The sequence below is a fragment of the Penicillium psychrosexuale genome (assembly GCF_028828465.1).
Source record: "Penicillium psychrosexuale strain IBT 29551 chromosome Unknown utg000004l, whole genome shotgun sequence".
NCBI classification, from domain to species: domain Eukaryota; kingdom Fungi; phylum Ascomycota; class Eurotiomycetes; order Eurotiales; family Aspergillaceae; genus Penicillium; species Penicillium psychrosexuale.
In genome coordinates this window covers 7,974,704-7,995,795 of record NW_026643189.1, presented here as the reverse complement: position 1 = coordinate 7,995,795, position 21,092 = coordinate 7,974,704, and the positions used below count along the sequence as shown (strand labels likewise).

At 48.4% G+C, this 21,092-nt stretch overlaps 9 protein-coding genes across 9 annotated transcripts; 4 read left to right on the top strand and 5 right to left on the bottom strand.

The window, feature by feature from the left end:
* Positions 1-581: 581 nt before the first annotated feature.
* N7518_008895 (uncharacterized protein) lies at positions 582-1,595 on the top strand (the record flags this gene model as incomplete). The annotated part of the gene is made up of 6 exons (XM_057189822.1): positions 582-590; positions 646-706; positions 909-962; positions 1,034-1,099; positions 1,166-1,207; positions 1,393-1,595. 6 exons carry the CDS (start codon positions 582-584, stop codon positions 1,593-1,595), a joined length of 435 nt encoding a protein of 144 aa, XP_057041525.1.
* A 570-nt stretch (positions 1,596-2,165) lies between these two features.
* On the top strand, positions 2,166-4,649 carry N7518_008894 (putative ATP-dependent RNA helicase (Hrh1); the record flags this gene model as incomplete). The annotated part of the gene is made up of 2 exons (XM_057189821.1): positions 2,166-4,256; positions 4,311-4,649. 2 exons carry the CDS (start codon positions 2,166-2,168, stop codon positions 4,647-4,649), a joined length of 2,430 nt encoding a protein of 809 aa, XP_057041524.1.
* A 1,387-nt stretch (positions 4,650-6,036) lies between these two features.
* N7518_008893 (uncharacterized protein) lies at positions 6,037-7,794 on the top strand (the record flags this gene model as incomplete). Its single annotated transcript, XM_057189820.1, has 1 exon — positions 6,037-7,794. One exon carries the CDS (start codon positions 6,037-6,039, stop codon positions 7,792-7,794), a length of 1,758 nt encoding a protein of 585 aa, XP_057041523.1.
* Positions 7,795-9,816: 2,022 nt separating this feature from the next.
* N7518_008892 (uncharacterized protein) lies at positions 9,817-10,694 on the bottom strand (the record flags this gene model as incomplete). Its single annotated transcript, XM_057189819.1, has 3 exons — positions 9,817-9,970; positions 10,023-10,100; positions 10,159-10,694. The coding sequence occupies 3 exons, from the start codon at positions 10,692-10,694 to the stop codon at positions 9,817-9,819; spliced, it is 768 nt and encodes a 255-aa protein (XP_057041522.1).
* Positions 10,695-11,778: 1,084 nt separating this feature from the next.
* On the top strand, positions 11,779-13,473 carry N7518_008891 (flavin-containing monooxygenase; the record flags this gene model as incomplete). Its single annotated transcript, XM_057189818.1, has 1 exon — positions 11,779-13,473. One exon carries the CDS (start codon positions 11,779-11,781, stop codon positions 13,471-13,473), a length of 1,695 nt encoding a protein of 564 aa, XP_057041521.1.
* An 84-nt stretch (positions 13,474-13,557) lies between these two features.
* N7518_008890 (Dyp-type peroxidase) lies at positions 13,558-14,508 on the bottom strand (the record flags this gene model as incomplete). The annotated part of the gene is made up of 1 exon (XM_057189817.1): positions 13,558-14,508. The coding sequence occupies one exon, from the start codon at positions 14,506-14,508 to the stop codon at positions 13,558-13,560; it is 951 nt and encodes a 316-aa protein (XP_057041520.1).
* A 478-nt stretch (positions 14,509-14,986) lies between these two features.
* Positions 14,987-15,802, bottom strand: N7518_008889 (SDR family NAD(P)-dependent oxidoreductase; the record flags this gene model as incomplete). Its single annotated transcript, XM_057189816.1, has 1 exon — positions 14,987-15,802. One exon carries the CDS (start codon positions 15,800-15,802, stop codon positions 14,987-14,989), a length of 816 nt encoding a protein of 271 aa, XP_057041519.1.
* A 585-nt stretch (positions 15,803-16,387) lies between these two features.
* On the bottom strand, positions 16,388-18,503 carry N7518_008888 (Zn(II)2Cys6 transcription factor; the record flags this gene model as incomplete). The annotated part of the gene is made up of 2 exons (XM_057189815.1): positions 16,388-18,376; positions 18,432-18,503. 2 exons carry the CDS (start codon positions 18,501-18,503, stop codon positions 16,388-16,390), a joined length of 2,061 nt encoding a protein of 686 aa, XP_057041518.1.
* A 453-nt stretch (positions 18,504-18,956) lies between these two features.
* On the bottom strand, positions 18,957-20,243 carry N7518_008887 (zinc-dependent alcohol dehydrogenase family protein; the record flags this gene model as incomplete). Its single annotated transcript, XM_057189814.1, has 5 exons — positions 18,957-19,241; positions 19,304-19,504; positions 19,570-19,965; positions 20,021-20,064; positions 20,126-20,243. 5 exons carry the CDS (start codon positions 20,241-20,243, stop codon positions 18,957-18,959), a joined length of 1,044 nt encoding a protein of 347 aa, XP_057041517.1.
* Positions 20,244-21,092: the final 849 nt, after the last annotated feature.

The following is a 21,092-nucleotide window of genomic DNA, read 5'->3' as shown; positions in this document are numbered from 1 at the left end:
GGAGAAAGGCGTGAGGCTGAGGCTTGTCTGCAAGTCATTTCGACGAAAAGAAAATGGATGTGTTGTGAAGGAGGAGAAATGGAGAAATGGAGAAATGGAATACAGGGAGAAGGAATATTGATGCCGACACTGGAAAAGGCAGCGGAGTATGTCGTTGGATGACACAGCTCATCTACGTAATATTTGGATAGGCCCGGTCTGTACATAGTTTAGTCTCATATATTATCAACTTACTATACTGTTCTTGGTCATATGCCCTATATATTGGTGGGACCCAGCAGGAGTAACTTGCCTTTGTGTAAATTCCCCGTTTTCACTCTGGCCCTGCTTTTTTTTCCTTCATAATAACCTCCTCTCGTTGTTCTCCTCGGCCAAAATGCCAACTGGGGAGTCATCCGTAAGGATGGATATCTCCAATACCTCTCTGTCGAGACTTCTATCATGACCGTCATCCTCACTGATGGGACGTTCACTGAGAGATATAACAGCCCCCCTTTTGCGATTTCTGTCGCCGGCTCGGTCACTCTATGGTCGAATGCCGTCTTATGGCCGGCGTGGCCATGATGAACGCTACTTCAATTATGTCGCGCGTAAGATCCATATGCTTATCCCGCAAATAAAGATTAATTTTGGGTGACGAAGCAGGCCAACACCCCAAAACGCCGCAAGCCATGCCGCGGCTCCCGCTCAAACGAGGCCAAGACGGGTATGTGTTATTTTATTCCATCGAGCCACCCACTTCATGATACCTCTACCTTGCCTCTCGTTATCTCTTCAGGCTATCTTCTCTCGCTGGAAGAAATATGGCTAATGCCAATGAGCAGCCAAGGTCGATAAGAGAGGTACAGGATATCCTAAACGATTTTCCTGTGCAAGAAGAAATAAGGCTAATCTACCTGTGCTCTTAGCCGCCAAGAACGCCATTCACAAGGATGCTGAGGATCCAGCCTCTGGCGAAGAAGGTCAGTGATTGCTTGTTCAGAATCCAAGCCAGTTACATCATCAAAAGACTAGACGCTGATAAGTATGTTAGGCCGCGTCCCCATTTCTCCGGAAGAGCTCCACAAGGAGGCAAAGGCTCCAGGCTCTGGTGGAGAAGGTCAGTTGTTATGTATACAGGTCAGTTGCAATCATACTTGAATGGACGCTGATGAGTACCAATCAGGCTCTGCCCCCGCCATCCCCAATACGCCCCCCGCCCTGACATGTAAGTTTATAATCCGTGTCCGCTTTGCCCCGTTGCTATGCCCATTTTCCCACCTGCCTATCCCCGCGTTGTGCCCGTTGATGCAGTTCGACAGTTGCTGCATCGACACACCTACCGTGCCATGCTTTTTTTTTACCGCACTGTCACATAGCACTGAGCGAGTATGCTAACATTGGAATGGTTAGTCAGGAGGTGTCCGCCACCGCCAGCCAAGTTTATGATAGTGCCGGGTATTCCAGACATCCAGAAGCATAACCTTGTATACACAGTGGATGCTTGGCTCGACTGTGAGCCTCAGGAGTACCGGATCAAGCTTATTGACCCGGACTGGGAAATATGGGATGAATATATTCGTGCTGGACAGGGCTGCGGGGAGTCGGTCGGATGACGACAAACTCTTGCTGGCACTTGTTTCTAAAAGTCCTCTTCCGAGAATCCTGACCTACATGAAATTATCAAAACTGCCGAGACAGAGTTCGGCACCTGAATGAAGTCGTTCAGGGCGCATTCCAAGGCTGACTTGATCACACTGCGATTCTTTGTTGGAGATTCGGTGGCTTTTGCTTATGCCCTCCAGCAGATGCGGGCCACGGGTCCCTTGCTCGCGTTGTCATAAAGCAAAGTACTGCTCCAGAGACTGTCAAAAGGCTGATTGGAAGATACATAAGAAGGTCTGCAAAGCGGATGGAAACTGAGTCGGAAGTAATAATTTCTCAAACAAGGGAATGTCCACACAATTTTACTTTATTTGCTTACAGTAGATATCTAAAACGGCTCATTCGTGCCGTGTCACGATACTACGAAAGTAAAATGATCGGAGTATGAATAACAGGGGTTATGTAGGCCGCTAGGGCTGATGATGTTGATAAGGAGAATGTTTATCAGCTTATCTTATCGATAAGGCAAAAATTTCAGATTCGAGCTTCCTGGTGAACATTCTTTCGCGCCTCACCTCAAAATGCCGGAAAAGGTTCGCACCGTGTTCGCGGCCTCGGATGATGAGAGGATTTTAAAGCAAACCCTTTCATCTCAACCCACAGAAGAACCCGAGCAAAAGAAGAAGAGAAACAAGAAGCGCAAGCTCGATGAGCCCGAAACCTCCAAACCCGCCGATCAAGATGAACCGAGGGAAATCCCTGCATCTGCCAAGGAGGTAGAAAGATCAGTCTCTGTTCCAAAAAAATGGCCGCAGACAGCATCTCAAACAAACGGCCCAGCAGCAACAAAATCACACCCGAAGTCGAAGTCCAAACCGTTCACCGATACCAAAACCAACTTCACTCCTTTACGAGAAAAGGCCAAAGCCCTCCTCGAGACGCGGCGAAAGCTCCCTGTATTCGAAAATGCTGATTTGATCCGCGATCTGCTACGAGAACAAGATGTGATGCTGTTGGTCGGTGAGACGGGTAGCGGAAAGAGTACGCAGATCCCGCAGTTCCTGGTAGACGAATTCTGGTGTCGGCCCGTACCTACGCAAATCACACGGGATGGAAAGACGGAAAAGAAAATGGTCGGAGGATGCATCGCTATCACGCAGCCGAGACGAGTCGCTGCCATTTCGCTGGCCCGCCGTGTAGCCGAGGAGATGGGTACACCGCTTGGATCGCACTCGCCTGCCAGCAAGGTCGGCTACTCTGTGCGATTTGATACGTCGACATCGCCTAGTACGCGGATCAAGTTCTTGACTGAGGGAATGCTGCTCCAGGAGATGTTGCACGATCCCAACTTGACTAAGTACAGCGCTATTGTGGTTGATGAGGTCCACGAACGAGGCATCAATGTGGATCTGACACTTGGATTCCTGCGTAATCTTGTATCTGGAAAGAAGGAGGGTCGAGGTGGTGTGCCGCTGAAGGTGGTTGTCATGAGTGCTACGGCTGATATGGAGAGTTTGACAGACTTCTTCCAACAAGGATTCAAAAGACCGGAGCCAGAACAGAAGGCTATTGAGGGAGTCGAGGCCGGAGCCGATAAAATTCATACTTCGAGTCCAAAGGATATCTCTGTCTGCCGTATTAAGGGTCGACAATTTGCAGTCAAAACCATCTACTCCCCCGCGCCAGTGCATGACTTCGTGGATGCAGCGCTGAAAATCATCTTTCAGATTCACCAGAAGGAACCAATGCCGGGTGATATCCTTGTCTTCCTGACTGGCCAGGAAACCGTCGAAGCCTTGGAACACCTAGTGAATGAGTACGCCATGGGTATGGACCCATCACTTCCTAAAATCCTGGTTCTACCTCTGTTCGCCGCGCTGCCACAGGCTGCTCAACAACGGGTCTTTGCCCCTGCTCCACCACGAACGCGCAAAGTTGTGCTATCTACCAATATTGCTGAGACTTCTGTCACTGTGTCTGGTGTACGGCACGTGATTGACTGCGGCAAGGCCAAAGTCAAGCAGTTCCGAACTCGTCTTGGTCTTGACTCGCTCCTAGTGAAGCCTATCTCCAAGTCAGCTGCAATCCAGCGGAAGGGTCGAGCTGGTCGTGAGGCTCCTGGTCAATGTTTCCGCTTGTACACAGAGAAAGACTATCTGGCCTTGGATGAGACAAACACGCCCGAGATTCTGCGCTGTGATCTGAGCCAAGCCCTACTGAACATGAAGGCTCGTGGCGTTGATGACATTGTTGGGTTCCCATTCCTGACACGACCACCACGCGAAGCACTCGAGAAAGCTCTTCTGCAGCTATTGAACATTAATGCGCTTGAAGACGATGGAAAGATCAGCGCCGTCGGCCTACATATTGCCAAGCTACCCTTGACTCCAACTCTAGGACGTGTACTGTTGGCAGCTGCCGAAAATGGGCCTGAATGTTTGCTAGATGTTATTGATATCATTTCATGTCTCAGTGTGGAGAACATCTTCTTGAACACCACCTCGGAAGAAAAGAAGGAGGCAGCAGAAGCAGCCCGTCGTGATCTATACCGGCGCGAGGGTGACCACCTCACAATGCTGACGACCGTTCGTGTGTATGCCGCTGAACACGCCGACCGTAAAGCATGGGCAGAGCGACACCTGGTATCCCACCGGGCGATGCAATCTGTCATGGTGAGTTGTACATGATTGGACGGCAGTCATATAAAACTAACGAGAACACATCAGGACGTTCGCAAGCAACTTCGCACCCAATGCCGACAAGCCAAGCTGCTCACCAACGAAGCCCTAAACAATACCTCACTACACGACCCCTCGCCCATCCTCATTCTCCAGAGCTTCCTAGCTGGATTCGCGAGCAATACGGCTCGTCTCGTGCCCGATGGCAGTTATCGTACGATCGTTGGAAACCAAACGGTCGCCATTCACCCGTCTAGTGTGCTTTACGGCAAAAAGCTCGAGGCAATCATGTACAACGAATTCGTATTCACCAACCGTAGTTATGCGCGTGGTGTCAGTGCTGTGCAGATGGATTGGGTCGGAGAGGCCTTAGCTGGGAAGGATTGATCGTCGGCTCGAGATGCTATATCATAGTAGTCTAATATATACCCCGTGAGCGATGACACCATTCAAATTCGCATCTTTCACTTCTCTCCATCTGTCCTTTCGGTATAAATCTGCAAATCCCCTACTCAGGCGCGGTCGCAAGTGCCTGATGGAAATCGTGGTAGACATTGTGAACAAGAGAATGAAGCTCCCATCAGCAAGGGCAAGGATGAAGCAGTGAAGTAGTTGATACCTGAGGATATGATAGGAGTGACTTATTTTTGTTAGGAGTTTACATACAAATTGTAGGTACCTTCTGTCTTACTACTGGGAAGTTTAACTTAGTTAGAAGGAGAGCGACAATATCTGTACCCAATTAGGAAGGTGCGCCTAAATTTTCAGGGGTACGATTATCTAAGGGGGTACTCCGTACGTGGATATCACTATCAACACCCTAAAAGTAGGCAACAAATTATTTGAAGAAGACCTCCCCCACCTGGACGTGATGGATCCGCTAGGGAATTTGTAAAACAGCCGTTGAACCACGAATGAGAAAGTTGAATCAGTTTGTATCGCCGTGTTTGATGCCGGGCGTTCTTGATACGTTCTATCAAGAATCCAATCACACGACCATCTTCTGCCAAGTGGCCAAGGAATCGGGGACCGATGTTATAAAGGTCAAAAACGCCGATGTTCGCAATAGTTTAGTTCTATACTCCGTACCTCTGAAAGACATGTGACCCAATGGATAACAACAGATCATGTGATTATCAGGCATCTGAAGTGGCGACAACAACACTTTACTTTACAACATACTTCCTACTCTACTCCGTAAAGGAAGTTGATTCTAAAGGAAGTGATTCTAAAGAAAGTGATTCTAAAGGAAGTTGACTCTAAAGGGAGTTGACCAGTGATCTTATTCTGCCTGCTTATAGTCCTTGAGGCACCTGCCATACTTCAGGCCATAGTAATAGGGTCACTCCTCCGTACCCAATATTGTAATATACTCAACATGGCTCTACATTATCTTATGACCTCTTCTACGCGCAATACAGAACGGATAAACAACTGGTCTCACCATTCCGATACCGGTTGCATCATTGGTAGATCACTGGCCGATCCCAGGGCGACTCGGGCTCCCGCGGGCCCATCTTCCCGCTTATCAGCTAATCTCTCTCCCTCACATCACATCACCAGGACACTCTTTCAAGCTTGTCCTTTCTTGTTTTTGGACTTGGATTCTTTCTACTCCTCCTTTCTTAGTTCCTCTTATTTATACCAATCTCCTCCATATACTCTAATGCTTATAATCCCCGCTTGAACAGCCTTAACTCCCCTCTCTCTGGATCCACCATCGAACCCGCTTATCGTACTATCTATCTACTTTGGCTGCGATCAAATCAACAAGATGGCCTTCCAGGTCCCAACACACGTCCCCCGCCGCAGAACTTCCTATTCAACCCCTCCGCCACCTACTCTCGACATCCCCTCCTCCTTGTCGGAACAGCGCGATGACGACACCGCACAATGGGTCCTATTCTCCCCGACCGCTCGGACACACACCACTTCAACCGATCGTACGCGTACCGTAGGTGCTTCTCGGCTGAGTGACTTCGGCTCCTTTGCTGCAACCCGCTCTGGAATCGGCGCCGAGGGAGAAGCCGATGACGAGAATGCCCTCGACGACCAACTGGACGAAGATGGAACCGAACTAGACAGCCTAGACGATGGACTGCACGCTTTTCGAATACCAGACCTAGCCCCGGTTTCCCCAACATGGTTCGATCAGGGGCCGCCTGCCATGCTCCCGGCCCATGATGGGTTAGGCAGTTTCCAGGCCTCGAGTCAGGCAGTCCAGGATCAGCTGTGGCAGCATGAGCAATACAACCCCCAACGGCCCGCGTACGGCCATATTCAACATCACAGTTACTCGAGTGTGCAGAGATATCTGGATACTGTTGAGGAGGGCGAGACAAATGTCGAGCGAGAACGGTGGCAGCGAATCGAAGAATGGCGCATGGACCAGAGCCGGGCTCTATTGCAGGAAATCGAACGAGAAACCCGACAGAGGCGTACTAGTCTGACCAGCCGATCGAGCCTTCGTCATTCGGTTGATCCTAGCCCACAAAGTCGTGTATCTGAGGTGCTATCACGGGATATATCACTGTCGAAAGATGTCTCGGAGGATGAAGAGTCTTTCTGGCGCCGCATCACACGCACGGTGATCCGTGACCTCATCGGGATTGATGATTCCTTGCTCTCCGTGATCTTTGGTGAGTCGTTGCCGCTGGACGCGCAACCTCTCCCGCATGAAGATCCACTAGACATGGAAACGGTACTAGCTCGTGAACCAGAGCCAGAATTCAGTTATTCGCCACTCTGGCAGACAAAGGTGCTCCAAACGATCGCTCATGAGCTGGGAATCCTTGTCCATCAAATTTGTGAACACCCCGGGGCATTTACAACCTATTATCAAATGACCAAAGACATATCCGCCGAATATGCGGGGATGTCTCTCAACCGGCTAGCAGAAAGCGGAATTTCTCAGAAACCTGCCGAGTCGACCGCATCAACCGTTGCTGATACAACTGGCGATTCCATGCTATCACCGCACTTCACGCCCACACTTCGAGACTCGAATCGGGAGCACGAAGCACAATGGGGAATCGAAGATGACGATCCAAAGCGATCTGACCAACTTTCCGAATCAATAAAGCTTCAACACGAATCCGAGTATTGGGAAAGCGGACTCGATGTAATGATGGTATTCCGCTACCTCCGCAACCGCTTCAGCCGCCGAGGTTACATGCCCAACGAAGCGCACACACCAACCCCACCGCGCCGCGCGCAAGACGCATCCCGCCGAGCCGCCATCATCCGGCAACATCACCCACTCGTGGCGCGAGCCTACTCCAGATCACAAACCCAGGCCCGTCGCGCATCACAATTCTCCGGTGTATCAAACACAGCGGGTGTCTCCTCCCCAATCGTACGACCGCATCGGCGGCCTGGCTCCAGTTGCGCCAGCCAGAGTGCCAAGCTCTCAGCTATTTCCAGCCGGCGGACGATGACAAGTTCTAGCCGGAACTATTGGGATATTGGTGGCAGCGAAAGTAATAGTGTCATCGGTGTTGGAGCTGGGCTCGGCACCTGGGGTGAGGTGTGAACACTTTCATACTTGCAGAGCACATGATGCATCCATCGGAGTGGGTACATAGCAATGTTATTTGGGGCGTCGCTTGCTATATATGGGCTGCATACTACTTCATCGTCATTTACAGAACGAGTAATTTCTGGTTTCATTCGCTTTTTGTTTATATTTTGTGGGTTATGGTGTTGCAGTGATTTGTTATTCTCGGTCTCTTCTCTTCATATATTGAAACTCGAACATACGGCATACAGTCTTGTCATGAACCTATATAAAGCATACGAAAAGAATATAATATAATAAGGCAGCCTATTCTTATTCTCTGCTCGCGGCGTTACCAGAATATTATTTATTTGAACTTTCAGGTATCAACTTTCTTGATTTCGACCTTGAAGCTGAAACAGTGAAACCCCAGACGAGATAACCAGTTTTTCCTTGTAAATTCTCTTTGCTAAACACGGATCTCGGAATCCACAGATGAGAGGGAAGAGAGTGGTGTGGTGTCAGAGGAGACGAGCTTCTCCAATTCCATTCTTCACATCTTCACTTCTCCACTTTATCCGACTGACCATATCTTCACTATCGATGTTTTGATGATATGTCAGGTCAAAGTTGCTGCACCACTGATCCTACACCTGCCCATTACTGATGCGGCATTGGTACTCCTTGGTATTGCCCTTGGGATTTCCGATTGATGATGGTGATAGGTTCGGTTTGTTTAAAGTAGCCCTAGAGAAATGTATTGTTATCACCCATAGCAGCATTTAAGGATATCAACCTCGTACCAGCTAGTCAATTGGTCCATTTCCGGTTGCGCGGAGTTGGTCCAGTACTTTTTCTTTCAGTAAATACGGGGGCAAATTCTCCGAGGAGGGCTAAGTGGAAAAGCCCTTGCCGTGTGGTGATAGTCCTTCCTTGGGGATTATACACATCATTGAACAAGACCGTGGGAGAGAATTGGAGAGTCCAGACCCCTTGGACCTCAACCTTTCTGAGGAATATTGTTTCCTCATATGTGGATAGAAAGGCATGTCGAACATTCAGTTCCTGCATGTAGCGGGCAACCTGCCCTGCAAGATAATATGAATATTAGCATATTTATTTGTGAGCATAGTGCATATTATACATACCCAGGATACGGCGAAGACTATGCTGATCCCCCGCTTGAAAAAATCGCACTGCTTTGCTCAGCATGCTGATATGGGTTGGGGCCCACGGGGTCTTCGCCTCCCCGATCACTCTAATGGTAGCACTACCATCTAGGACTACCAGATCTGGAACTCTGGTGTATCCAACTCATGCATCTGGCCTAGACGCCTTAAAGTCCCCAGCTCGTAAGTCGTGGCCTTGTACCTGAAGGCAAGAGACTAAGACGTTCATTCAAACGCCCTTGTAGGCCGGTCTCATCTCCCAGTACTAATTGTTCCTGGTAGACGGAGCTCTGCGCACGGGGCCAGCTATAGCCACTTCAAGGGTAATACTACTCCAAGGTGGATTTGGCGATAAGAAGGTCGCACTAACCTCCTGTTGGAAGTTAGGCCATGGCTCCAGCCTCCCTACAAAATCCACAGCTTGTATAGCGCTACTGGTAGTATGATTCGGGCCAACTCGGAGGAGTGGAAGAGGCTCAAGAAGAAGGTCTGGGGCTGCTAGAAAGGTAACGTAAGACATCTCGTTTCTGATGTAAGTTCGTAGATCTAATGAGATCAATGTTAGTCTAACCCCGGATTTTGTTTGGACTGTAGAACCTCACTGAATTCGTGAAATGATGATAGGAACCAAAGGGTTGAGTAGAGTAATGACTGATTGATAATGAGGAGGGAGTATTCGAAGCTGCTCGAGTGGAGGAGAAGGCTAGGACTAGAGCAATTGTTGAGATTTTTTTCTGGCAGTAGCTACATTGTTTGCTCCTTCTACTTCCTTTCCTTCCATTCCCCAGTGCTCGACAACAAAGACTGCCCCCACCTCCCAGAAATTACGGTCACCAACTCTCCTAGTTTTGACAGCACCCAGATAAGATAATCCAGAGGAACCGTGAAATCAAAGCGTCCACGCCGAGACATCACCATTGTAGTGTATTTCCCACTGGTAATGTCTCTGAGGGGGCTTAGCAAGATCGAACTCTGGCCACCACTCTTTACCGAAAGTTCCTTTGGCCTTGAATGGCTTCGAATCTCGGAAACTAACGAAATAACTATATCCATAACGTTCGTTAAACCCATATGATTATAAGAATAATAACATACAGCGCACCGGTCTCCTTATCCCAGACCAAATTAGAAGGGCCAGCACCGTCAGGGAAATATCCCATTTTCATAAGCTTACTAACAATTATATTAGCGTTTCAAGGAGTAGTTGAAAGGTGGAAGGTGGTTAACTCACGGAAACTGTTCAAGGAAGGCCTCACGCACACGATCTCGTTCCTCACGATCCATATCCCAGAATGTAGAGGCATATCTAGGACCTCCTAGCGATTTTCCAGGCACCTTCTCCCAAACAATCCACGTGATATGCCCTCCCGGAACTGGTCCTCCGGTATCTTGGGTGCCTTCTTCGTATGCTAGGAGGTGGGGCGTATTTTGTGAGGCATATTGAGTGAGAAATTTGTATGCATCTAGCTCGGGGGGAGTGAATTTGGTTGCTTCTCTAGCGCGGGTAGCTTGGTCTGCGTGCTCATAACCAACATGTGGAACTTGGACATAAACACGCATAAATCCATGTTTCTCATTGGTAGCATTGTGGCATTCAAACTGAATACACACGTAAGAGTGAACGCGCATCAGGTCAGATTGGTAGGTATGCTTATTGACCAGTTTGCCGACCACCCATTCCGAAGGGCTAGGCTTATCGAGGGTGATCCTGTCGCCTTCATCTAGTCCGCTAGGGATCCAGGATTGCAGAACGGTCAATGATTCCATGATAGGTAGAAGTGCAGAATGATGATGAAAAGGTTGGTAAGTGAACGTGAGAAAGGTTGGGGAGGGGATGAGGAGTTGAAAGCGACAACAAACCTTGGTACTTGGTCACACGCTCTATTATCGTTTCCTGATGCGTACATACTAGAATTACTAGGCAGGAAAAGGTTCTTGATTTTTATTTCCAGAGGACAACATTTCCCGCCGGCTCACAACATGTATAGAGGCTTATTTATTCGCCTTGTGCACAATCGAAATGGAGATTTTGATATGGAAAAATACAGAAACACGCAGATGGCTGCCCGTCAGATACTCTGCGAGCTCAAAGAGCGAAAGTAACTGAAAAAGTGAAAACTTCTATCCCTTTTAAAGTCATATAGTGTCTTATGATTTCAATTGTTATGAGATTACATGGTTCGAAGAGATTCTAGCAACAAACTCATAGTTAGAGCTACCTAATTGGGCTTAGTGCCCCTCGGTTTGCTTTTTAGACTTACCGCCCACGGGACTATGTATTTATCGTGATTCTGCCGGTTTCAAACACGCAAAAATAAAAATGCCATAATCTAAAATGCCAAGAGACCACGTGCTCTCGGACAATCCTTCCGCTTTAGCGGGGTTTGTATACCTTCGTTTTTGCTATGATGTAATGGTAAGGTAGCCGGTGATTTTTCTACCAATTTATCTTTATTTCTATGTATTTTCGATAGGGTCTCTCATTGGAAAATGTGAGAGCCATGCCAAAGAGTAAAGCGTCCGCGACACGTGACATATCAAGTGCGGGGAAGATAAGAATAAGGTTTATACCATTTTAGGCCTAGTGAAGGGCTACGTAGTGGCTTGATAAGACGTCAGCAGCTGCATTGAGATATGGCATTGGCATATTGGAAGAGGAAAGTCACCGCGAAAGCCTGAGAACCTTTTTGCACTCGAAATGTTGTCCCACATATTGCAGCTCCACCGGGAACTGTGGTCTCACGAGTCACAATGTAATCCTATAAAGTTCATCGAGAGTCGCCGAAGACCTGGATAAACAACAACAAGACAGAGATTTCTTATCTTGATTCCCCGCTGACAGTCTTACACTATGGGATCCATCGAGATCATAGAACAGCAGTACGATGTCCTTATCATCGGTGCCGGTCTTTCGGGTATCTGCGCACTACACAACTTCCGAAAGCGCTTTCCATCGTGGCGCGTTGGAGTTCTGGAGGCAGCCGATAATGTTGGGGGAACTTGGTATTGCAACCGCTACCCTGGAGCACGAGTTGACACCGAATCACTTTCCTACGCATACTCGTGGGACAAAGACCTCTTGAACGAATGGACCTGGGGGGAGTCCTTCTCCACCCAGTCAGAGGTGCTCCGTTATATTGAACATGTCTGCGACAAGCACAACCTTTACAAAAATATCCAACTTAACACTCGAGTTAAGAAAGCCGTTTGGCAGGATAAGAACAATACTTGGCTGTTTCGCGACGAAGTCGGCACCCATCACCGAACCCGTTTCTTCGTCAGCTGCATGGGTTTCCTCTCAACCCCGACGCTTCCTGCCATTCCAGATATTGAAATGTTCCAAGGAAAGGCGTTCCATACCTCCCGGTGGCCCAAAGACTTTGACATGAAGCGTGATCTGGCCAACAAGCGGGTGGGTGTCATCGGCACCGGCGCAACGGGAATTCAAACAATCACAGCGATCTCAAAAGAACCGAGCATCAGATCATTGAATGTTTTCCAACGCACGGCAAACTGGTCTGCGCCCCTACGGAACGAGGTGATTAGGCCCGAGCAGATGGAGCAGCACCGCAAAAACTACGGTGCCGTTTTCCAACTCTGCGCCAAAACACCCAGCTGCTTCATGCACCAAGCCGACCCACGGAAGTCCCTGGAAGTATCTGCAGAAGAGCGGTTGGAGCTTTGGGAAGATATATATGCAAAGCCCGGTTTTGCCAAATGGCTAGGCACATTCAGCGACACATACAACAACCGTGAAGCAAACAAACTGTACTCCGATTTTATGGCCAGCAAAATTCGAGCCAGAATACATGATCCCGAGGTTGCTGACAGCATGATTCCCAAAGATCATGGCTTTGGCACACGACGTGTCCCTCTCGAGAGTGGATACTTTGAGGCATTTAACCAGCCTAATGTCCACCTTGTTGATCTCAAGAAAACGCCAATTGAGAGAGTCACGAAGAATGGTATTGTCACATCTGATGGCAAAGAGCATAAATTGGATGTTTTGATCTATGCAACGGGCTTTGACGCCATTACCGGTGCATTCAGCTCCATTGATTGGACAGGGAGAAACGGTCGCCCTCTTCTCGGCTCCAGCAACACCAAGCAAGGCGAGCAAGCAATTTGGGTTGATCACCGGCCCCGTACATACTTGGGTATGACGGCTTGCGATATGCCTAACATGTTCATGGTCCTGGGTCCTCACCAACCATTCGGCAATGCTCCCCGGACTATCGAGCACGCCGTGGAGGTTATTTCGGATCTCTTACAACACTGCAAAGACAACAGCTACTCCTATATAGAGCCGACGGGAGAAGCTGTGAATGCATGGACGGAACACGTTGTTGAATGCAGCAAAGGTGCTTTGTCAAACGAAATCGACAGCTGGATGACCGGGGTTAATACGAATGTGAAGGGGAAGACTGTTCGAAGTGTTGCGAGGTACAGTGGGAGTGCGGTGGAGTATCGCCGAAGATGCGCTGAGTCTAAGGCAGCTGGTTGGAAAGGTTTGGCATTTGCTCAACTGTCAAGTTCTAAGCTTTGATATGGATAAATACTTATCAACTATCACCATTGAACGTATTGTTTACACTGCCCATAAGCATACCACAATCAGAACGAATCAACCTCAGTCAGACCCCAAACTAGACAATAAACTGGCAGAAGGAGCAAAGAATGTCGTCCCAGTAAGCGGCTTCGAGAAATCAAGGATACGATCATGCAGGCCAGGAGGATCGCCAATAAACATACGCTCCATCATTCTTTCAATCACCCAAAGGCGACGAGTATAGCCTATGAAGTAAGTCCCAAACTCGCCAGAACCAGGAGATCCAAATGGCATATTATCACGAAGAATATCATGCTCATTCCCATCCTCATCTTCAACCGTGGTGAGTGTCTTGTGAGAGCGCTGACCCGACTTGGCATCATCTAGCTCAATATTATCTATTTTGGTGCGGCCGATGATCCCTTCCTGCTGTTCCGTCGAGAGATCTTTCCATCCAGGTAGATCATGACTGTACTTCTGTACGACGATATAGCTGCCACCCGCGGCAGCTGTATCTTCCTCTGTGACCAGAACGGAAGCCGGAACCGCCAGTCCAACCGGATTAGCCGTACCGTCCACAAATCCAAGAAGATCCCGGACATCAAAGTATCGAAAACCGACGGTCTCATCGATGACGGAGACCGAGTCGCCGAGTTGGTCCAGTAGCTGCCGTTCGAATTCAAAGCAGATATCTCTGCGCTCCGAGCGAATGTGGAAAAGTAAATCACCGGTGGTCGAGACCGCGGTGTGTTTTTCGCCTTTGACCTCACGGAAAGGGTGCAGCTCTGAGGGTCGGGGAAAACCCGTGAGGCGATCCCAGATGTCACTTCCAATGCCAACGGTGCACGCAAATTGGGCGCTGAGGTCGCGGATGGACACATTTTTGGCTAGGCTGTCCACACCTGCCAGTGTAGAGCGCACGTTTTCAATAGCATTGGACTTGTTGGTCACAGAGAGAACAAGAAAGGTAGCAAATTTCGTGAGCGGGGCATCCACACGCTGAGGAGCCATTGGGACACGGTGGGTGTTCATATTTGCTTTTTGATATGACTTGGAATTGTAACAGGCAGATATGTGTTGTTTGCGGCATGAACGACGGGTGAGGCTCGCCTGATTGGTGAAATGCCGTTCTTTCTGGATGAAACTCCTGGAAGCAGCTCGAAAGGTATTCGAATGACCAAATTGAGAAATTGACAATTGAAGACGAATGTTGAGAATATAAGAGATGACCAGCCTCCTGGACTTGATCATACTTTAGCTGCTGACGGCCTGGGTTACGGAGTAGACGGAACTCCTCATCTGATGTGAGGGCATCAATTGATTATATTCAGGAAGAAATGATTGGCCAAATCATGTTCTAAAAATATTGGAGAGCGAAGCAAGAAACCGGTCGATGTGACATTGTCGGTGGTGACATCACCAGCCGAACCGCGGGGAAATATTACGTGTGGTTCATGATTTTGTAGTAACTTGATTACTGCAGATGTTATTCCTATAAACAAATGCTAACTCAGCGCTGGGTGTACCCACCATCCACGAATAAAGCCGTTCCAGTAACAAAAGAAGCCCGTCCACCACTCAAGTAAACAACACCGTCGGCGATCTCCTCCGGCCGACCCATACGCTCCATTGGAACCGCATTAGCAACTTTCTCCTGCATAGCCGCGAAGATCTGGGGCGACTTGGTCGTCAACGGGGTCTCGGTATACCCAGGACAGATAGCATTGATGCGCAACCCATCCTTTGCATAATCCTCCGAGGCAGTCCTCGTCAAACCAATAACCGCATGCTTTGTCGCAGTGTACGCAGTCGACAACGCAATCCCAGCGACGCCCTGAATAGACGAGAAGTTGACAATTGAGCCCCGCTGCAGTGGCCTGCCATCAATCGAAGACCGGATAGGCTCCTGCTTCAACATGATCTTGGCAGCAGCTCGCAAAACGAAGAATGTACCCGTGAGGTTGACGTTCAAGATACGCTCCCAATCCGATGTCTCGCAGAATGCAGCTCCGCCTGCGTGCTTCATTGCGATTCCGGCTGCGTTGACGACGTAGTCGAGTCGTCCGAATGTCGTCGCGACTTCTTGGACGACATGGTTGACGCGGTTCTCATCTGTTACATTGGTGGGGTAGGTGATGACCCGGCATGGCTTTAATCCTAGTCTGCGCTGTTGTTCTTCGATCTCGGCTTTCACAGCCTCCAAGGCTTCAGGGCCGATGTCGAGTAGGGCGATTCCCGAGGCGCCATCTCTGGCGAATGTCTTTGCACAGGCGCGGCCAATGCCTGAGGCGGCACCTGTGATAAGGGCAATTCCAGATACATCCATTTAAGGTGGTTTGCGGGGCTTAGAATACTTGATTGATCTGCTGGTGTGCGTAGCGGGAAGGGTGATGGTGGGTAAATGGAACAGAGCAACTGAATATCGATGGTTTATATAGTTTCCCACGGAGAGACTCGAATAGACAGCGACGACAGCCCCGTATCTTTCTCCAAAGAGCCTACTTTGATGCATGTGGGGTTGTCGCGGAGACTTGCCTAACTCGCGTCTGATGATAGCCGTGCAACCTATGACAACGCATCTCGGACTTGGTTTACTATACTGTATGGATTATGTAGTGTAATGACACGTACCGCTGCTGATACATACGTTCAGTGCGGTGGTGTTGCAGCTGATTGTCACCTTGGATTGAGAGCGGATTTCATAGTGCACCAAGTGCTAACATTCAATTTAAAATATGGCACTATGATCAAATAGATCGATCGGTAATGGTTGAATTATTTTGGCCTTATTTAATCGTGTTCTATTGCTCTACGTATAGAGATATAGATATCCTGCTTTACAGTAATGGTCGTTGATCATTAATGAACTAGTTTATAGACTCATTTATTGCCCACAGTATCATACTAGAAATCAAAACATCTGATGTAATGGCATAGAGCCTTTCATTAAATCCAACCAAGTGACACTCTTCCCGTTAGCACAAGTCTTCTCCTGCCAAATTCGTTGAATATTGGCCAATGTTTCAGTGAAGCAAGACAAGCCACTACGGCGTGCCGAATTCACAAACCAGTTGGAGAATGATGCCTGAACCAATGGATCCTCGGCCTCACAGGCCGCAATAAAAGCAGGCCAGATAAATCCTGCTGAGCCATGTACTACAGTAGAGTCCGTGGTCTCACAGCGTAGTAGATGGTCCAACACGACCACGACCTTTTGCTGTAGCAAGGAAGCATCCACGTCGTGGATTCGACGGTAGAAATATATCGCTAGTGCATTTTGCATGGCATTAAGCATATTGTCTATGACTTCGTGGTCGAATTCAGACTGGATATTCTCCAGGCTGGGTAGTGGCAGCTTGTTGATGTAGTCTTCGAGAGTCTTCGCCCGGCTGATGAACTCTTTTAAGCTGATGCAGTTCGATGCATCCTCTCCTTCTGCTGCGTCCTTTTCCTTCCCTAATCGAATAACTTGGGATAGAAGAAGAACCCATGGTTCGGGGATACCAAATATCTCCGGGTAGAGAGTGTTAGACCAGAAGCCAGGCCTTTCAAGATGCAGATCATTCTCGCCTTCTTCTTGCCCGCGCACTCTCATCATTTCTTGGTCCAGATTCTTCCAACCCGATAGGCGAAATGACAGACTGTCAAGGCTGTAGTTTCCTAGCCCGCTAGTTTCAATGGCCGCGTGAACGTGATGACGCTGTCTTGAGTTCGCTCCACAAATGAAGACACTCTCATGGATGATACGTTCAAATACATAGCAGTGATGTAGTAATCGTACTTTTCGAGACTTTTTGCGCGGAAGTCCTCTTAAACGAATGAACTTTTCAGCTTCAACGAAATAATACTCCGATTGCCTTCGGCTCCCTGAGAACATCGTCACTTGGACCATGGTGAGCAATGCCATCAAGATTGACTTGTATTTGGCTACTTTCGGAAAATTGTAGGCGGTCATAAGCATCATTTTTGCATGTTGCTGGGCTTTTTGCTTGTAAATTATGGCCTTCTCGCTCCATGTTTGGGATCGAGAGACTCCCCCAAGGCTGAATGCACTTATGGCTAATGTCCCGTAGAAGGCACATAGACTGGCATCACTCATATTATCACCAAGAACCAAGCCCGCGAGGCAGCTCTTGGTGTGAGGTATGAAAAGAATGTGCCAGGGGGTTTTAGAGTGTCGGAGGGGCGTCATCAAGCTAATTACAGCCGAAGCATAGTGCTTGAGAAGGAACACGGCATCTTGGGGCAGGGCTCTCGTGGTACCCATTGAAGAAGTGAAAAGATTGGGTGATATTGGATGATTGTAAGATTGATCTGGAAAACAAGATGTGGGTAAATATCCATGGGGTACTGGATCGTCTTCCACGGAATCTTGATCTATCATGGCGTCTAAACATACCGGGGAAGGCGGACTGGGAACATGCTCTGGTTGATCAAATGTGAATTGCGTTAAGGACTGAGACCAAGGCGACAGAAGCATGTCGGACGAATTGCTGAATAGAACCACATCTTCCGGAGAACTGGACTGCGTCTCTTCAAAGTCGTTCATAGCTGGTTCACGAGACATTGTGTCTTGACCTTGGTTTGATCTAAACGCCCCGAATGGACCTTGGTGGATCTCGATTTCCTCCGAAATAGTTGCTCTTTCGCATTCTTCATCAATTTGGGATAGAATACGATGAGTTTTCTTTGGAGGAGCGCTTGAGACAAGCCACTGACTCATGCGTTCTCTTTCCTTCACTGTAAACAATGGTCGACGAAACCGGACCCCATGATTGCGTAGTGGGCTCTCAAAATCAAAGAAGATATCTTTCTTGTATCCTCCGCAAACTAAGCCAAAATATTGACACATTGAACATTCTGGACGTCCTTCGTCGCATTTCACATGTCTACTTCGACACTATATTGTAGGTTAGATATGCATTATCATGACTCAATGAGATCGGCGGACTTACTGTGGCACACCCTGTGAATGAGCGCGTATGGGTAATGGCCTCGTGTACACCTTCTTGAGGTGAATCTGCCATCTTTCGGTGTTTGAACAAGGAAAGTCTTGTACAGGAGTCTGCGGGGGAAGTGGATAGGTAGATCGCCGATAGCGGAAACCTGCCTGTTTCGACGGTGCGCGGTCACTTTCCTATTAGGTTGGACTATCTATGTAGTAGTTGAAGGTCGGAATGTCGTTGATAATGTGTAATTCTCTGTGTTTCCCCGCTCACTGCATTGGGATATTCTCAATGGAGATAATCTCTCTTGCCGATATAATGAAAATGCCCTAAATGAGGCTATCCCACAACATCCTTGTTGATTAGTTCCCTTTCGCTCACTGCGTTTGTTTCAGGGCATACACTTTCGTGTCTAGTGACGACCTGGCCTCTTACTGTGTTCCACAAAGCTTTTGCTCTGACAGTTTCTATTTAGCCTAGCTGCTAACATAACGTCTCGATCATTGATTTATGTCTTGGTAAATTGACCAACATTCAGTCGATCTTTATCCCGACTTTCCCAAAATGCCTCTGCTCCGACATATACTGGTATGCAGTTTTGAGATCCTCGAGTGTGAAGGTCCTTTGATCCATCACAGGATGAATATTATGCGCCTCGACTGCGCGGTTCATTTGTTCAAACTGAGCACGCGAGCCCACTACAATGCTTTGAACAGTGCACTTGGCGCTAAATGACTCCAGCAGAGTAGGCTGGTCCCCGGATTTACTAACGTAACCAATGCCCGTAATCAGGCCGGCGATTTTGATAGCCGCCAGGGACTATATAGAGATGTTAGTGGATTGTTCGGGGTGTAATTGAATCAAGGACCATAATTTCATACCTGTCTCAGCGTACCTGGCCCGCCGACCTCGAGAATGTGAGAGACACCCGCCTTTTCAGGTGTAAGGCTTTTAGCAGTCTTTCCCCAATCTGTCGTCGTTTTATAGTTGATGACATGGTCCGCACCAAGCTCCTTCAATCGTACGGCTTTCTCATCAGATGAAGTAGTCGCGATTACGGTCGCGCCCGCGGCTTTTGCGAACTAAAGGGAACATGGAAGTCAGTTATTCAGCGGAATCCCTTGAGCAGTCGTCGCAATTGGTTTACCTGAATTCCAAAAAGACTAACTCCACCAGATCCTTGAGTCAAAACAACATCACCAGGTCGAAGAGGGTGATCAGCGCTGCCGTAAAGTGCATTCCACGCCGTGAGGCCCGCGCAAGTCAAAGTGCTGGCTTCTAGGAAGCTGAGGTTCGGCGGCATAGCCACCAGGCCCTCCTCGGAGAATACACCGCGCTGTCGAAATGTCCCGTCTAAAAGGCCACCAAGCGCAGTTTTCATGGAGCGCTGGTCAAGGGGGCCAGCATGGTGGCCCTGGTTGAACAGCGTAATCACCTTATCTCCAACATGAAAACGAGACACTCGCGATCCGGTTGCCTCCACCGTATCGGCTCCATCAGATCCCGGAATAAGATTGGCATTGGTTGGGTAGCGATATTCACCCTGTACGAGTTAAGTGGGTAAACCCCAGTGGTCGTAGCTCTCGTCCTGAACTTACTGTTGCTATAATCAAGTCTCGGTAATTAATTGAAGCAGCGTGGACTACCAGAGCGCTAGGGTCAGTATTATTTTCAATCAACCGTCGGATGGATTGTCGGCGTACATCGAACTAGGACATCATTTGGGCCCAAGTCGGGAATAGGAACATTTTTGCTGAAATGGAGACCGTCGAACCCTGTCTGTTTTTCGACCCTCCATTCATTCGTAGTAAGTGAGCCCATATTTGCAGGGGGTTATTTAGCGAGAACAGCAAAATAACATCTTAAGGCTCGGTCGATAACTACTCTACTACATGTACTCCGTAGTTATGGATCCATCGATCCGATCCATCCATGGACCTCTCTATATTGGTGCTTTGTAATCTGATCAATGACCTCATTGCTTTGTAATAGACGTCTCGGGTGAATACGGCAGTCGAACTTGGTCAAATTGGCATACTGGCCTGCGTTTGACCTCCCCGAAGTCATACACAAGGTATACTCAGACTCTTGGATCACCTGGGCGAAGGTTACCCTTGTCCCAAACGTCAATGACGAAGACAATAAATTATGATTGCGGTCCGCTAAAAAAGAAACAATATACATCTTTGAGCAAGATTTGCTTGATGCTGGAAACACATCGCCAGAAGATATGACTCTGGATGCACTCCATATTGCTGCGGAGAAGGACACATGGCAATGATCCAGATCTGTTTAGAGCGCACAAAGATGAATGAAATGACGGTGTTCGAGGATTCTCTCCACTCAAAATGCACGTAGTCCAGTCGCTTGATACAGACAAGCTGTCAACTCATGGGACTCCCTGCGTTGGGCTCATTTGCATCTGGCTAGTATGCATGGTCATTTCGCTGCTGTCATAGCACTTCCTTGCACGGAAATGTAGACCCCAATCCTAGTGATGAAGAAGAATGGACTCCGGCTTTTTCAGTCTTTCGAGAGAAATCATTGAGGTTGACTCTGCCGAAGGACAGACCGTTCTTCCACTTGGTTGAATAGATTCAGACAAATGGTCACCTAACGCAAGTCGGCAATACAGTGCAAAGCTGTCTACGCTTGGGTCACGATTTGAAG